At 40.3% G+C, this 18,328-nt stretch overlaps 1 protein-coding gene across 1 annotated transcript in view; it reads left to right on the forward strand.

The window, feature by feature from the left end:
• Positions 1–18,328, forward strand: part of LOC104056965 (vasoactive intestinal polypeptide receptor) — a 110,903-nt gene that overhangs the window by 57,792 nt on the left and 34,783 nt on the right. Inside the window, exons 4-6 of the mRNA XM_054059770.1 lie at positions 11,528–11,631; positions 15,550–15,650; positions 17,528–17,660. Of these exons, the coding sequence (XP_053915745.1) occupies positions 11,528–11,631; positions 15,550–15,650; positions 17,528–17,660 (338 nt within the window). The remainder of the gene's footprint in view (positions 1–11,527; positions 11,632–15,549; positions 15,651–17,527; positions 17,661–18,328) is intronic.

Consider the following 18,328-nt stretch of genomic DNA (forward strand, 5'->3'; position numbering starts at 1 on the left):
TCTCTGAGTTGTTGCTTTCCTCTCATTCTCCAATACATAATGACTTCATCCGCTTACTTATTTTGTTAGCCATTTTCACACTAAACATCTATTTTCTGGTGCTAGAAATACACTGCCAAACACAAGGAAATAGCACTTTTTGATGTTCATGGGTCACACACTATACAGTTATACTTTTGCTAGACTAGTGTGGAGTACACAACTTTACAGGTGTAGCCAAACTGTGACAATTCTGGCTGGAACAGGCATTGTCATCAGTGCATTTTTATGTGGGCAGAGAGCCATCAGAGGGTCTAGTGGGCATTTCCAGCCAGCACTGGTTCTAGCTCTGCCATCCTCCTTTTGCATTTAGGTATAACTGCTCTAACAGACTGAAATTCTAAAATCGTATCACAAGAAGACAGCAGAAATTCTCGGAGAACTATGACATTCATGCACAAATAAAGAAAAAGAGATAATATAAAGAAGTAGTCAGGACACTTACATGGAAATTTGCCCAATAGATCATAGATCAGAGATTGTGAAAACACCACTTTCATTGCCTGCCTGAAGCATTTATTAATAAAGTTTCCACGTGTCCTCTTGAATCATGCCTTGTACCAGCTGGATCCATGGGCCAGGTTTATTACCTGGAAGGCTCCTGAGATCTGTGAGCCATTAGAGTAGAGCAGCTTCTCCAAGGCTATGCTTTTTCTTCCAGAGGGAAAGAGGGCGGGAGATTAGCTTCATCCTACATTGGTTTCCAAGTATGTTGCCACTGCTTTTTAGCCCTGCCTGTTGCATGTAAATGAAAAAGTCACATGTAAATGAAAGAGTCACATGTAAATGAAAACCGAAGCTGTGGTAGACAGGTGTTCTGGTAAATGAAAAGCCCATCATACTACAAAAAACTTGAAGTTTATGGCTTAGTGCTACTAAACTTACACAGAAGCTGGAAATCCTCATTGCGAGACTGAAAACAAGGAGGGGAAAAGAAGGACTTTAAGCAGATATCCAGGAAAAGCACAATGTGCAAAATGCCATGAATCGAGTCAAAGTAGACACTGGAGGAATATTCCAGTGGGGATTCATATGGGAAGTAAAGACTAACTTTGGAGATAGCCTTGTGCTTTAATGAGCTTTTAATGTGATTACATGACGTTAAGGATCAAAGATATCTCCAGGGCTACTTCTGCATGATATTCTGATGGACCTACCTCATTTCATATGCAGTGAGCCAAAGGTTCAAAGAGGAAAAGAGACTGGACTGTGTCACTCACTGACTTCCAGGAGGGTGAGGGACTCAGTTCTGCATATGTTCACTGAATATGTTTTGTGCATTATGAGCTATAAAGGCAAACCAAAGTTGTAGGTATTAGTCTCAGGTGAATCTTGGCTTGTCTCAGCACAATTATATCCCCTCCTTTGAACACTGCAGCTAAGAATGATGTCCATCTGGCTCAGGACATTTCTGGGCTTCAAGCTGCTGCTCTTTGTCCTGTTCAGCAAGCCCAAATCCTGCATGCTGAGAAGCAAATTCTTCAAGTCATAGCTGGCTTTGGATTTCCATGGAAGTGATGCTTTTACTGGCTAACTGGAGTCCTAGAACAAGCACAAAGGTTCTCTGTCTTTATTGTTGACAGCCTTTAGGTGCACTGGCAGTTTGTTAGACTGATTTCCATAGCGCACGTTCAGAAGGTTTTGTGCTGGTCTTCAGGCAAGAACTAGAGTGGAATAAGAATCATGTAACCAGACTCCAGTGGCTAACATCAGCTACAAAAGATTGGCAGTTCTATTATGCATTACCTCATATTTGTGCAGATCAACATTAGATGTTTAATTTTGCACTCTTTTAGACAGGAATTTTGAAATTACAAGGGTATTTATCATCACTGATTCATGAAAAACAGTGAGATTTTCTTCTTCTGCATGGCCATTGCGATCTAAAAGGTCTAGGCTGTATGAGAAAAATTAGTCCATCTGGTCAAGGGATTTATAAACTCCTGAATTTAAATGAGATCATATGTTAATCAAGATTGATTTTCTACTGATTCTGATTTCAACTTTGCTGCTTTCTGTCTGCATCGTGCAGGTAATCAGAGGCAGTAATGTTAGCCATATAAAACCTCAGCGTTAAACCTTGCCAGATATATGGGGTTTCTCCTGCAGTAAAAAGCGAGGCACAACCCATGAGCCCTGGAGGTGTTTCTCTGGGGTTTGAGTCAGCCTGTGATTTCCTCACTGTTCATGGAGGGAAATCTATGGAGTAGTTTAGAGCAGACACTCAGAACCTCAGCTATTTGTGGACCAAACCTGCTCATCTGCGGGCACATAGTTAAAATTTTCCAAGGTATCTGAATCACTTCTGTCTTTAATATCATTGCAATTTATATGCAAATAGTCTGATATTTAAAGAACTTGGAGACAAATTCTTCTCTGGGTTTTTAAACCTGGACTAACTCAATTTTATACCAGCATTAGCATTCAGAATCTGACCTGAAGTCAGTAAACCAGACCTTTTCTGCATAAGCAGAACTCCAAGATTTTGCTGAGAAATCACTGATCTAATTATGTTGTTGTGGGTGTTTTAAATTAGAATGCATTGTGAAGACAGTACTTCTTTTTATGTCTTCTATCATTTTGAACTTGCACATTCATACTCTTCTGTCATAGATTTTTCAATTGAATTTAAAAGGTATCTTTTTCTCTGCAGTACTTTTCAATTCAACAAACAGAAATCAAGAGCTTTTTGTTGTCTTTTGTCATTCTCTCCTTTTAAATTGTGTCCAAAGTTATTTTAAGTACCATTTGATCCTACGTCCGTTTCAGCTTTTGTGAGCATTTGCACACAAAACATGGCTCATGTGATTCCTGGACTCTGATGGCCTTTTGGCAAATTCCATATGATTGACAAAAAATATCTAGTTCTGTCAGCTCATTATTTTTTCTGACTCATCTGTAGAGAGATTTGGAAATTACACCCTCTCTCCATACCTTCAATTTGAAAGAGTTTGACTAATCCTTTGTAGCATAATCTAACTTCATTGGGAGAGAAGCAATCAAGTCGAATTCATTGGGTGTATGACATTTACTGTTAATATCCAGGTCCTAATGAATCAGGCTGAAGCGATACCCAACTATCACTGCTCCTCACCCCTTCCAGTTCTAACGCACACACACAACTCTACGAAACTGTGCAGAGCAAGTGAAGAGCTCCCCTGGAAATTCCATGAGGACAAGCTCCTGCAGATATTGAAGCAAGTGGTCAAATAGAGTGCTAAAGGTAGCTCCACTGATGCCACCTGCAAGCTTGCAGGGTTCTCATGAGGAGTCCTTCAAACACTTTTGAGTCCCTGTTGGCTCGGAGTGACTCAAGAAACAGAGCATAGCCACGTCCTGGGATAGTCAAATGAAACTTGTAAGTAGGACACGGACTCCAGGGAGCTGGTACTGTGCTTCCTGTTGATGAGACTCCTTCCACTGAACCCACAGGCACCTAAAATTAAGCATCTAATCTAAATTCCTTATCTTAATTTCTCCCTCCAGGGAGGACATTTTTCCCTCCCTTTCAGCACATGGATTATCCCATGACATTTCTTTTGAAGGGATGAGGTGACCTTTGGCTGTCTGATATGGTCTCTACAGGGAACCTGATAGAATACTTTAGATTAAACTCCCTACATTTCCATGGCAAAAGTTATGTGAGATGAATATCAACCTTTTGCAAAACAAAAAGATCTATAATGAGTGGATGGAAACAAACAAAGATGGAAAATCACATTTATTCCCCCCCATCCAAATATTATTCTTGTTTACTTGAAAAACATCTTAAGCTCTCTCTCTTGACCCAGTGTCTTTTTCTCAATTTTTCTTCTTTATTCTATATTGCTTATGAAACTGGAATGAAGATGGAATAAAATGAGGAGAGGGATGAGCAGATGGCAGCAGATAAGCAAGAGACATTATCACTACCATCAAGAACCCCAAAACAAGCCGGACCCACTATTTATTTCCTACAATGTTCATTTAAAAGGAAACAAGCAGTTGAGTGCATCTGTTATGGATTTTTGTTCACTGAGTGCCCTCAACCTGTTCAGGTGCTCAGTCCAAATGAGCCTTCATATCACAAAGGCAGAATTGCCAGGAAACCTCCTTATTTGTGTGGAATTGTGCCAAGTGTTTGCATAGGCTGCCTTGAAGTCACAGAAAAGGGGATAAATCATTCAAAGCTCCTGCTCCCTGTGCCCATGAGGGTGGCCTCCAGCCCTATTTGATGCCTACTTTTCTTATTTGTAATGGACACCAGAAGATCCAAGGCAGAAGACAGTACTGGATGACCCCATTCTCAAAAATCATAGTTGATTTTACATTCATATTTAACACTGCACCTTTGGTAATGTCCAGCTCCAGCTACATGCATGGATGTAAGTAAACAAACAAGTGGCTTTCTGGATATACAGTGTATTTAAAGCTTGGGTTTGCCTTAGAACTTTGAGATTTGTTCGCAACTGAACTGTCACAATGCATGTGCCCCACTCTTCTAAAGGACTGGTGCTGAGAAGGTTTGTGAGCAGTAGCTGAACCTCCGCACCCCAAGTCACACATGTCCACTGACAACAGTGCTGAGGTTCTTAGATTGAAATCCCACTACCAGCGCTTGTGGAGTTGCAATTCCTCCACTTACCCAGAAATGTACATCTTTTCTTGTAAATATTTCCTGGTACACTACAATTACAATATCAAAAGATTTAAGGAGAAATTTGCCCTTGAGTTTGACAGATCTGCTTTAAGCGTGGGAAAACAAACAGGATTTGCATAAGGTGCCTAATTAAGTGGAACATGTGATCTTAAGAATGGAGGAATTATCCATATTTATTAAAGATGAAGATCATCACATTTAGAAATGTAATGTACAGGAAGGGGAGAGGAAGATAAGGGGAAATGGAGAATTTCCCAAAACCCTGAGTGTGGTAAGCTTCAGAGCACCAGAGTTGTAGCAGTAATAACTGCAGGCTAAGTAATGTGAAAAGAACAAATGAAGGAACTGGAGGCTATGTCTGTTGTGTGATGTGCTGAAATCGTGCCAAAGGTTGTACTATAGCATGAAATTATGAAATACTGAAAACTAGAAATAGCATGAAAGACTATAGCAAAAATTGTACTGAAGTTAAAGCATGTTTGGAAAATATCTTGTCATGACTTATCGTACAAGCTTCTCGCAGATCTAACCATTTCAGGACCCAGTTTACTGCAAGCTATAGCTGTCTGAAAGCCTCAGGTGTTTCCCAATATCCGTAGGGGAGATCAATAATAAAAATGGAACTAGAGATGTTCCAGTGGGCTCAGGAGCATCTCAAGAAGAGTAAATGAAAAGAACTGCTATTGCTTTAATAGCCTCTGCTTGAAAAAATCAATTTCTGACCATGGAAAATGATGACACATAAGCAGGACATATTGCTACTCAGAGCAGACCTTCCTCTCTCCACTAGAAGCTATTAAAGGAAAGGGCAAGAGAAGCAAGAGGGAGACAAAAGGAAACACCTCTTAGCAATAATTGACCTTATATATCTTTGTATGAATTTAGGTTCCCATTAAAAGTCAATAAGAAGTTTTCTTCCACTAAGATCAAAGAGCTAAAAACCTCACCTATGGCACCAACTTTCAGACATGTTTCTGAGTCTCAAGTGTGTATTTGAAACAGATGAGAGGCAAAAAGAAATTGATAGAGAGAAAAACATTAAGAGCCAGACATGGGCAACAAATTGCTTGGAATGGAGTTACCTCTGTGCATTTATTCCGTTCACCTGTCCAGTGTTTAACTCCTACCCAGATCAAACACCTTTTATAAAGAAAATGTTCTGGTTTACCTTGGTTCCCCTAACTCCTCACTTCTCTTCTGATATGTCATGAGTAAATCACGTCGCTGCTCTACCAGGCCCTTTACTGTTTGGTATAACCCAAACTGTAAAGATATTTTGGTTTGTAGCTCTTCCACATCATTCCCAAATATATTTATAAATCATAAAATAGTTTGGTTTGGAAGGGACCTTATAGATTGTCTATTTCCAAGCCCTCCGCCATAGGCAGGGACACCTCCCACGAGATCACGCTGCCCAAGGTCCCATCCAGTCTGGCCTTGAACACCTCCAGGGATGGGGCAGCCACAACTTCCCTGGGCAACCTGTTCCAGGGCCTCACCACTCTCATCGTCAAGAAATTTCTCCTTATGTCTGGTCTAAATCTGCCCCTCTCCAGTTTATAGCCATTGCCAGTAATCTTTCTTGTAGACCTCCTTCAGGTATTGAAAGGTCTCCATAAGGTCTCTTCAGAGCCTTCTCTTCTCCAAGCTGAACAACCCCAAGTCTCTCAGCCTGTCCTCATCCTTAATTGAATCAGGAAATTTAATTAAAATTTTGCATATATTTGTTCCCATTCCAGAAAGCCTATTTCAATTAATAAGCTGTGTGTGCGGGTTTTATTGTTGAAAAGTTTCTGCATTTTTCCCAAGGAACAGTGATGAAAATAAATATTCACTGCAGAGCAGAGTTAGACTCCTATTATTTAGTTATGAGGCTCCTGGAGGCAGAGGGAGGAGACTTAGAATATGCCCTCAGGGCTGTTTTTCTCAGTAGCAGAGGGACCAAGATCAAGGCCAGAAGACCTGATGGAAGGTGCTGCTGAGCAGGTCCATCAGGTGATAATGGGAGGTTCACATCCAAAGGAGAACAGTGCCACTATCAACAGATCAATGTGTGAATAAAGGTGTTGGACAAGTCACTGTACAAGTAGCAGGATTAATGCTCTTCCATCTAGAAAAATGTATATTGAAAAGGTGTAAATTAGAGGTAAATGCAGTCATGATGTTTTGGGTAAAGTAGGTGGGGAATGGTTGTTTCATGGTGTAAGAGGGAAGGAGTGGTAAACCACATTGTCTATCAGCTAGTCTAGAATTATTATGCAGGTATATCTTCACACAGCATATAAAGAAATAGTAGGGCTGATAGATCTGGAAGGTACAAATGAAAGCCAGAAGTATAAAGAGCTGTCAGAATTATTAAAAGGGTGTAAGAAAAATTTAGAGTACAGGAATAAGATAAACTCAGCGTCTAGGTATGTGGAACACTAGCTCATATGCAACCTCCATTTGAGGGAGATGAGAAGATATTTCCACCATCACCAGGATGCGCAAGATGCAAAGCCATGAAGTCATTTAGCTGCTTAACCCGTTCTGCTTCCTAGGAAGATTCACTGGTTTTCACTCAATTGGGGAAAAAAAGGCAGAGGATAAAGACAAAGAAGTCCTCTGTGTCTCCTGTTCAGTATCAGTACTGTCAATTAATTGTTTTTTGTCAGTCCAGCTAAAAAAGATGGGAGTGGTGTGAGATAGGAAAAAGAGGAGAATAAATTGAATTAAAATAATTAGTAAAACCTGAATATACCAAAACTGGATTAGAAACAGAAATACTCAGACATTTCCATTATGAGTTTACAGGTGTTGGTGTGTTTTTTTTTAATTTCATTGGGGTTTTTAATGCTAAAAATAAATATGAGGGGTTTTTTAAACAAAACCTGTCTCAGTTTCCCTGCTTGTTGTCATTCAGAGGAATGTCCTTCCCTCTGTCTTTGCTAACAGGAGCAGAGTTTCTGAATCACCCTGTGAGAAAAGGTGTTTGGGATAGGTGCGAGCCATATTCGAGATTTTGAACAACCACACCAATTAATCAGAAGGAAAAATGGGAGACTTCAGATAATTGCTTACAACCATCAGTTCCATTACCATAATAGGCATGCCATCAAACCATGCAGTTAGGAAATTAGGGAGGGCTTTGTGAACTCTAAAGAAGCATTTGCTTAAATCAGGAGCAGCTGCTGGGCCAGATGGTGAAGTCCTGTCCTACAGCAGACGTGATACTAGAAAGATGCTAAAGTGTACAGAGGAAGTGCAATCTCTCTTCATGCTTCCTTTACATGGTCATTAATCACCTTGGCACACTGCAAGCACATCTTCCAGGAATACAGGCAGAGGCAGCACATGAGGAAGAGCAATCTTTTATTGTACATACATGTATTAAACATACAGCAGTTTACATTGACTTGTATGGCCCATCCTGCTTAACTTTGCAGTTGTATAGCATTTAGCATGCTGCAGACCGGCTGGCGTTGAGCTAAGGTGGTACCCTGCCAGTCTCACCGGCACTTAACCTGTAGCCAAGCCACTAACAAGTCTGCACTTCTGTGGTCGATACATCTGCAAAGAGGTAAAGCTCATATCTCAGGCTGGACCAAGAAATGCGGTGGTGCAATTAAATAATTACAGCCTGCCATGCTACACACGAGCCTGTAAGGCACTGTTGCAGTAAAACTTCCTGAATACTGGTTATTCAGTCCTGTGGCTTCGCCCCTTGCCTTTTAATAGTGCTTTACCCATTGACATACAACAGTGATTTATGCATTAGATCTTGGGAGGGGCTCTTTATTAGGGAGTGCAGAGGTAGGACGAGGGGTAATGGTTTTAAGCTGAAAGTGAGAACATTTAGATTAGATAATAGGGAGAAATTTTTTACTGTGAGAGTGGTGAGGCACTGGCACAGGTTGCTCAGAGAAGTCACGGATGCTCCATTCCTGGAGGTGTTCAAGGCCAGGTTGGATGAGGCTTTGAGCAACCTGATCCAGTGGAAGGCATCTCTGCCCTCTGCCCATGGCACGGGGCGGGGGGGGGGGGTTGGAACTGGATCTTTAAGGTTCCTTCCTAACCAAACCATTTTATGATTCTATTACTGTTATAAATAGTGATAAAAATGAGCCAAAGGTCTAGCTTCATATTTACACTTGTAATTCTCTCTTGTAAGCAGTGGCTTTTATACCACTGCATACTTTTGGAAAGCTGACTGCTTAGTTTCCTGTCCTGGTTCTCCAGCAGTAGCTGTAGTCTCTTTAGCTTGTATAAGACTTACCTGTGTCCATTTTATTTGCCATCTCTAGAGAACTTCTTTCCTTTCATTCCTTCACTCCATTTATTTTGCTCCCTTTGTATATCCATGTTCTGCTACCTGGCTTATGAGAAGGTCATCACCTTGTTCCCTTTAAAACCCTCACTTTTAAACTACTCCATCCTGACGTCTGCAAAGAGAGAAGACGGCAGAGAAAGAGCTGTAGTGATGAGATTCCTCTAATTGTCTCCCGGAGATGCTTTGCTCAGGACTCAGATACACAATTGAGTTATTGCATGTTAGCAGTTATTGTGCACCTTCTGAGCCACAATGGCTCCCAACATGCATGATTTACACCTTTAGCAGCTGCAGAGATATTAAACTTAATCCGCACTACAATTAAAACAATTTAGCCTGGTACCTTAACTCCTCTTTGCCACCAAGAGTTGCTGTGGACAAGATGGAGGTCAATATATCACTGCAACATCAGTAGCAGCATCTCATAAACAATATCCTATCCTCATGGGACCATGTGTCTGGTGCTTCTGCAGAGATTGTATATGCCTGAAAACAGGAGGCTCCAGATGAACATAGAGAAACACAGTGAGCAGAAGAATTGCAAAAGAATGAAACAGTTGTGGGGAAGTGCACTTAAAAAGAAGAAATAAGAGACAGATGAGGAAATTAAGCTGAAAGAAGCACTCCGTACTTCAGTGAGAATAAGAAGCAAAGAATCTAAACTACTGTTAAAGCTAAAGGCATTCCCAAACAGAGGGGAGGAGTCTTGATCAAGAGAAAGGAAGTAGAAAAGTTCAGATAATGGGATCCATTGTAATGAAGGAGAAATAACAGAATTTACATAACGTCTAAAAAAAAAGAAGAAAGTACTGAACAGTCATGTCCTTGATTTGTTTGCATAAGATTTCTTATGATCCTGATATGAACTCTAGTAAAAAGAAATGCAAACAATGACCGCGCAGAAAAAGCCTGGGGAACAGGAACCCACAAACTGTGCTAAAGTTAACCACTTTTGGAGCAGCCGTTTAAATGAACAAAAGCACTAGAAGTTAAATCTTTTGTAAGGACAAATTGCAGGGGCAAGTTTTAGTGTTAAAATCCACCTCTCACAGAGATTCAAGAAGTGAATGAAGCCAGGGGACCAGGGGCTAATTATTTCAGTGCAAGACAGGTCTATGGTTAGGAGAATGTTCAGACGACTCAATTGTCAGAAATTCCTGGAGGTGATGCTTGACTATTTTCATGACTCATAGCTGCATAACTGATTTGCTTCTGTTTGCAGAAGTTTTATTATTCCTGAGTGCAAAGAACCCCATTGTTAGAAATGTTTGCAAAGCTCTTAAGCTTCACTGATGTAATTCTTCATCTCAGAAGTGAGTTTTGACTACTGTTTGTTCATTCTGGCTTATTGTAGCAGCTTTGCAGTCTGGAATGGCAGGTAGTTTAATATGATAAATGACACTGAAGGTAAACCATCATGATGCGTTTCGCATGAGGGTAGGGACCAGTGCTCATAGTGGGTGCTGGAAGAATTTGCAATGTACTATTGGATATATTGTTGCTTTGTTATTTCAGCCTAACAAATGTCTATCTTGGCGTTTTAGACCACAAATCTTTTAGGGTAAGAAGTATCCAGTGAGACTGTTGGTCTCTCCTTCTTTTGTTTGATTAACGTCTGTACAGCCTCTAGCCAGTGTGAGTTTGAGGTCCAGCTGAGACAGGAAACAGAGGTGCCTTTATGAAGTGAGAAATGCTTTGCACTGGACAGACCCCTTACAATCCTACACAGACCAGGAAAGTGCAGAGTACCAAAAAGGCATGTGAACTTAACAGTTTTGTCAGTTTTGGCAGAAGGGAAGAGATATTCTTATATTAATAAAGGCTCTTTTAGACAATTGGAAGCCCTAGGCACTGAACTTGCTTAAGAATCCAGGAAATCTTCCTGCCTTTGAGTATACAAGTTAAAACAGGCAATACTGGTTGTCAGTATCTGTTTTTTCTCCCCTCATAGCCAAATATTGAAGTGTTTAGTTCTCAGAAAAGAGTGCAGTAGAGTTCCCAGGAATCACATTTGATCAGGGCTCAACTTGTAGCAAAGGTCTGTGTTTTGAGGACTGCATTCAATTCCCAGACCTCTGACCACACCTGCATAATGTGAAATGAGCACTCTATCCATCCCTGTCTTGTCTTCTCACAAGCAAAGTGAAAGATGTAAATATTTCACGACTCTGTTTAGATGAAAAATTTTCCAGGAACAAGGGCAATATGACAATAACACTCTAAAACAATAATGGTGCAGTGCCAACAACCAAAGGTCCAGGTCCACTTAGCATTATGGTACCATTAGAAGAGATCTTTTGTGGAAACCTTGGTATTAAAATGTACTTGGGTTTGAGGTCTGAACTTTACAACACAATGGTACCTCCTGTTTATGGGTTCTATGTAATATGAACACTTCATAACAGATTAAATATAGGAGAATTTTACTCTTAAGTGCTAGAAGAAATGTGCTCTGACATTTGAATCAACAAAAGACAGACATTTGTTTAACAGCAAGCTGAATGTTTCTATTTAAATCATCCTTTTCTCTTTTCTTCCAGGGAATGTGACCAGGAATTGTACAAGCCAGGGCTGGACGGATGTGTACCCTGCACCATATGCTGTAGCATGTGGATATGATACTAACAGTACTCCAGTGGAAGAGGTTTGTAAACCTGAATGAGTAGATGTCAAGATTTACCAGGGATTGATATCAGAGTCACATGATGATTGACCATTTTTTTACATTCGCACTCTGATTCCTCAAGGTGGAAGGATCCTCTTGAGGATCTCTGGAAATAGGGATCAAGCGTCTGGTCAAAGAGACAGCCTCCCTCTGATTTCCAGGGAGTGACAAGAAAGCATCACTTGAGAAGATCAGACCAGTGTCTCTGTGATGTTTATGTGCTTGGTTTTCCATATTCAACTTTGAAATGAGCCCTCCACATTTATATTTACCCTTAGGTAGATCAGGTGATTCCAATATTTCTAGACAAACATAAGCATTACAAGATGAGAAGGGATAAAAGGACATAACTCACTTGCAATCAGTGCTGCTCTGTTGATCTCAACCAGATAAAGAGCTAGAGAACTATAGGGAGCACACAAATTTTCATGCAGTGTTACTGAATTTTGTAAGGAAATCCACAAACTCTCTGGTATACTACCTGTAAGTAAGTTAGTAATCACCAACTTGGGTATAATCAGCTTTATAGAATAATGTCTTTACACAGGGATGAGTTTGTTGTTGGTTTGTTGCATGCTGAGACTTGAAGAGTAAAGTCTAAAGAAGATAACAAATGGTGTTAGAAGCAGTACTCACCTCACCTATGTAAAAGCTGAAAAGCAAAAATAAACTAGTCACCTATAGCTGTGCCATAGTCAGCAAGAAAAAGCATTATACTTCACTTCAAACATATACTTGTATTAAACCTATGCCCATGCCTTTTTTCTGTTATATGACATTTGTCAGTATTTGTGAATGCTCTGCGTGGGAATCTTAATAATACATTTATATGGTGAAAAGTCTTCATGTATGGTAACACATTACCAAAGCACGCAAAGAGTTAACGTAGAGTTATCTGAACAGAGCTGAGCCAGCCTTAGTTGTGAAAGAATACAGAAAATAGAAAAGGGAAAATTACACAAAGAATTTCAAGGCTCTACTGAAGAAAGCCTTAGTCCACCTTCGAGGTCAGCCACCACTTAAAATCCTCAAATGTCCCCTTTCTCAAAGCAAATTGTGTGTAGCACCAGTTGTACATTGCAAAAGCCATTGTTATGGGTCTGCACCAGGAAGATCCTCCATCAAGAGGTCTGGTTTATGTTCCAGCTGCAAAGGGGATTTGGGAATTCCTGGGACGTGATTTGGCAACCCAATAGATTGCACCATTGCCAGAGTGCTGTGTTACCAAGAGAACACATATTGTGTTCTTTTAATTCTTTCTTAATTATTTTCTCTCAGTTTCCCTGGTTTTGTCATGCTGTTTAAGCCTAATTTGTGTGAAAGGTGGCTGAAGGGAGTGAACATCCAGTAGTAGCCTATGAAGAAGAACAGATTTTTGTTGTTGTTGAATTGGCTCTCAGTCTGGGGAGGAAGAATGAAAGGGAATAGGAAAAAAGAACAGCAGGCTGTATGGGTCATAAGGTCCTGAACAGACTGATAACCTTTCATGCTCAGAACATTTGATGCACTTTTAACACCAACTTGTCTGAAGTCAGAAATGAGAAAAATATGAAAAATAAATGAGGGCTGTGTGTAAGAGTTCAGTTGCACATTGTGGAAGTCCGAAAGAAAAGATATATGCACCAAAGTAGTGGATTTTGATCTTTGCAACCTGGCCTGTAAAAACCCCGTGTTAGCAAATAAGGGGGTGGTGTAGGGTTGTGTTTTGATGTCCCATGGTCAGACGTGATGCACAACTTCTCCCTTGTATGCCTCCATCTGGTCTGAGAGGGTCCACCCCAGGTGTCCCCATAGCTCCATCTGAAGGTAATGAAGTAAATAGGCACCTCCAGAGGTCAGTTCCCCCCATTTCTCTCCAAAGGGACCTCTTTGCATTTATTCTAGAGGGATTCTAGAGCATTTTTATGTGCTGTTTTCAGTACAGAGAGGACCCCACATGCTGAATTAATGCTGAATGCAGAGCCATCTCCCTGTAAACAGGAAGGATTGGTCATTATAAACTACAGAGCAGGGAGTTGCTTGTTGAATAACACTGAGATCTTTTGTGCATAACTTGCTCCTGTGAATAACACTTAGAAGTAAAAGGCCTATACCTGTATTCACATGGAGAATTTCCACCCCCCCACCTGAGATCTCCTATGATAACTCTTTAATTTCCTTTCCCTCATTTTTCTGCTCCTAAATATAGTGTGGCACTACCCCTTCCTAAAACTCAGTCCCCTAACACAAGCTCCCTCCTTTTGCTGGCCAAGTCTTTCCTGGAAGTCTTTCCTGCTCTGATGCCATCAAGAAGGAAACTCGATAATGAGAGAAAGATGAAATCAATGTCAAAGAAGTTGACTGGTTTTATTGGAAAAGTCTCATCTGCCTTTTGGAGGCCGAACTCAAAGAAGACTGGAAACAGAAGTATATATAGGAAGCTTTGGGTGGTTTCTGCAAGACCGTGGTGTAGGAAGGTGGAACCTCAACTGTTCCTTACTGCAGTGCAAGTCCTTCATGAAGTGCAAATGAGTGAGGCTTAGGTACAACTATAACCATACTGGTGACACCATCACCATAGCAGCCTCATGGCATCATATGGGCAAGATCAGGTAGATAAATTGGCCTGAAACCCATGGTATGAATTATGTATTTGAAGTTACTCACCCAAAGATTCTAGTGATGTAGATTTATTGAATTGGCCTATAAGGTCACTGTGCTTTTTGCCATTTCTGAGATCTATGGTCTAAGAAGCGGTATTGATACAACCAGTGTAACCTTTGGACCCTTTGGAAGCTCTGTCTTGTTTTAACACTCCTCCAAGCTGGCTTGGGCAAATGCTAGAGGATTACTACTCATCATAGCCTCACTGATTGTATAAAGTACCTAGTACTTGTCAAAGCCTATGAAAATAGCAAATAAAAATGTCAGCCTTCCCTGTTATTAAGGAGTGTTTTCCCAAACAAGGTTGAGTTTAGATTTTCTCTCTAAACTGCTCTTTGCGGTTTTCGTTGTCTGTGGTTTTTATAGAAAATGGTGACAAGGAGAGCAGAGGAGTCAATCAAGGGCGGGAAAAATAAGATTTTCCACAAACTGAGTCAAATTCTTATAAAATCTTGGGCTTTTCATTGATAAAACAAATGTCCAAATACCAACTGATCTTTTGTCCTCTTTTTTTTTAAGCTGAAAATCAAAATATATTGATTTAGGGTGTTGCCGGAGAGGCTCAAGAAAGCTGGAGTTTTGCTGCCTTACTTCTCATTTTATTTAGACCATCATCCCCTGTTGGATTTAAGTCTCACGGTGCCCCATGCTCAGAGATTCCCTCTGTGTGCTGTCAAAGAGAAAAGACATAAACTGATTTCCAATTTAAATGTATTTACTGAATTAACATATTTGTGATTTCAGTGAGAACATTTTAATGTTTTACTTGCCAAAACACAATATCTAGCTTCCGTAACAGCAAACCAACTTCCAGACTAGTTCTGTCCTCAAAATTCCTTAATAAGATGCAGCTCATCATACTCACCACCTCAAAGCCATGTGTCAGTTAACCATTTAACTGAATATTAGTGATCCTTGTTCCATAAGATTATAACCATGTAGCTGGCTCTGCGAGTGTCAAAATAGGCTCCTTCTTGCATGAACTTCTCCCTCATGTAACTGTAACCTGGTTTTGAGTGATCCAAACTCTACTGCAACTGAACATATTCTTATTCACACCGGTGGTATTTGAATCATGCACTTTACAGGATGTGATTTTAAAGGGTGAAGGAGTTGGAGATTTTTTGAGAGAATGGAGTAGTTTGATTTCTTTGTCTCGCCGAGAAAGTCAGTAAAAGCTCAGTGAGGGTCTATTTAGAAATGCATGTTTGCAGCATTTTGAGAGACCTCTTTTGTTTCTTTCCTTCACAATAGCAAACGGCGTTCTATGGCACAGTCAAGACCGGCTACACCATTGGACATACCTTATCGCTCATTGCTCTCACAGCTGCTATGATCATTTTATGTCTCTTCAGGTAAGACCATGAGCAAAAAAAGACATAGGTGAGGGCATCTGTCAAAGGACATGGTGGCTGTTTAAGTTACAGGCTAAGAGTGTTACACATGGATGCAAAAGACTTCTGTCAAGTCTCAATTGGACAAGAGAGGAAAGTTCCTCCATCTTTCGATACCTCTGTTTTGTGATTAGGTACCACTGGTGTGTGATTTGTGGCCTTTGTGTGAGATTTATAACCCCAATACAATTATTTAGGTGGATTCACCTCACTAAATGTAGATTGTTATATGATGGATCTCTGTATTACAGGCCATTGCTCCATAATCTTGTTGTAATCCACAGAGATCTAGTCAGTATGGATACTATGGAATGATACATTTCTACTGAAGTAGGTATTCAAAATGTTACTGGTGATTCACATCCCAAAACTACTTCCCAACGTCTGTTTCCTGCTATCGCTCTGTGTCAAGATATAGACCCCTAGAGCTGATTTAGACATGCCAGAACTTCTGAGATTTGCACAAGGGTAGCAGATATCGTGCAGGACTTTCAGGAAACCAAGGCCCTTATGGACTCATAGGCATACCAAATGGCATTAGGTTCCTAAATTGCAGCAAATTAATTAATCCTCAGTCTCTATTGTTCATAATAGATTCAAGCATCTAAGTTTGGGTTCGTCCAATGAAGAAATCTACGTGTAGGGTAATCTTCTGTTACAGTGTTGTTTATGTATAGGAAGAACAGCAAAGATCAGACCTCTGTGAGATGGAAGAACCTGCTAGATGTGATTCCCTCTTATGCCACTCTCTAGTGGCTTCTCTTGTCTGTTATATGGTTATCTAATTTATGATGGCCTGGCCCAGACATTACCCCCGAAGAAAGCTCTAGGAAAAAGCATATGCTCTAGGGTAACTCACACCAAAACCGACCTCACCCTTCAAGATCTTTGCACAGCTCACACGCTCTCTCCACCACTATTCCAAGGGAAGAAGGACATACATACAAATTATCTCATCTCAATAATGTACAAGGTGCTAGCCAAGCTGGTGAAACTGTCGGGTTTCACGCTCTTCATTTGTGGGAAACAGTATAATTTGACTTCCCTCACTTGCAAGTACCTCCACTCAGTCACATTATATTGCCGTCATCAGAGATTGGGAGCATAAACTCTGCCAATGCACAGTGACTCATAAAGAGGTGGTAATTTGATCATGTTGCTGAGTGAGGTTTGTTGTGGTTCTGATGACTGTACAAAGTACCCATTTCCAGAGTATTCAGCCTTTCGCTTTAGCTGGTGTAAACTCTCACTTGAAAAAAAGATTTATTTGATGCGAATTAATCTTTAAAATATTAGAGCTCAAGGGACAAGAAAACCCTCGTGTTGTTCTCAGAGTCATTAATAACTAGTCATTTTTAAGTGAAAATATAGTTCATATTGCTCCAGAAATACTGCAATGTGTGTTAATTTTGACAGCAGCTGCTAAGAATTTATTCCTCTTCCTGAGGAAACATTTTGCTTCAAAAAGAATTATTGCTGTACAAACATTCTGCAGAAAACAGACCTTTGTCGTGAGCACAATTTTCTCAGTCAAAAACATTTCTTTTCCAGTGGAGAGCAGTGTAATGGACCTGTTTTCTGTCATTCTGTTTTTTGACCTTTTTTTCTGAGAACTGGAAAAGCAACAACACTGCTGCAGATGTATGGATTGCCACATGTTTTGTGGATTTAAAAAGGCTTAAGTGGATTTGCAGTGATTTACATCAGAACATAGTCTGTCCCAGGGTTTCTAATGTTTACTTGTAAGTCTATATCTTGGCAGAAGAAACATGTAAATAGATAAATAACAGTTTTTGAGAAGGCTTGTTATTCAGAAATGTTTCATCTCTTCCCAACAGAAAACTACACTGCACTCGAAATTATATTCATATGCACCTCTTCATGTCCTTCATAATGAGAGCCATTGCAGTCTTTATAAAAGATGTCATCCTATTTGAAAGTGGAGAACCTGAACACTGCTTTGTGAGTTCAGTAAGTAGCCACACGCATTGGAGTTTTTACCTTATTCTGTTGCCCCATTGCAAATGTAGGTGAGAAAGTTCTTTGGGGAGATTGCAATTTTTTTCCTCATTTGAAAAAAATAAAACCATGTTTTCTGTAGTTTATTTTATACGGAAAAGGCATGGAATAAATTATCAAGGTCAAAAGTTTGTAGCTATCCGGTCTCTTCTGAGATCAAACCCACAGCTGCGGTTCTACAAATTTTTGGGACTCCTGTCATTCCTTTATCCATCTCCCAGTCCCATACTAATTTCTTGGTTATCCTGGTCAAAGGAGAATTGCAGTCCTGCATTTAGGGATTCAATTAAACCTTTCCCTTCAGTGAGGACTGGAATCAGATCCAGCCAGATATCAAACTTTTGGTGTCTACAGGGTAAGTACCTATACATCAGCTAAGTGTGCAGAGTGCAACCACAGTCGAGCTCTACTTAATACACTCACTGGAGTCTGCTTTCCTTGCTTTGAAGAAGGCAATACATTTGGAGGGCTCAGTGGGCTCCACTGATTGCATTGACCAGATCTTTGCAGGAGTTTAGGCAGGGAATCTATGCACTGTCTGTTTTCCATCTGGATCTGTATCCCACGCTAGCTATCTGCAACAGTGAGATTTCCCCACTGGGAAGATAAACAAGGGGAAT

Source organism: Cuculus canorus, chromosome 2, assembly GCF_017976375.1.
Source record: "Cuculus canorus isolate bCucCan1 chromosome 2, bCucCan1.pri, whole genome shotgun sequence".
Taxonomy (NCBI): domain Eukaryota; kingdom Metazoa; phylum Chordata; class Aves; order Cuculiformes; family Cuculidae; genus Cuculus; species Cuculus canorus.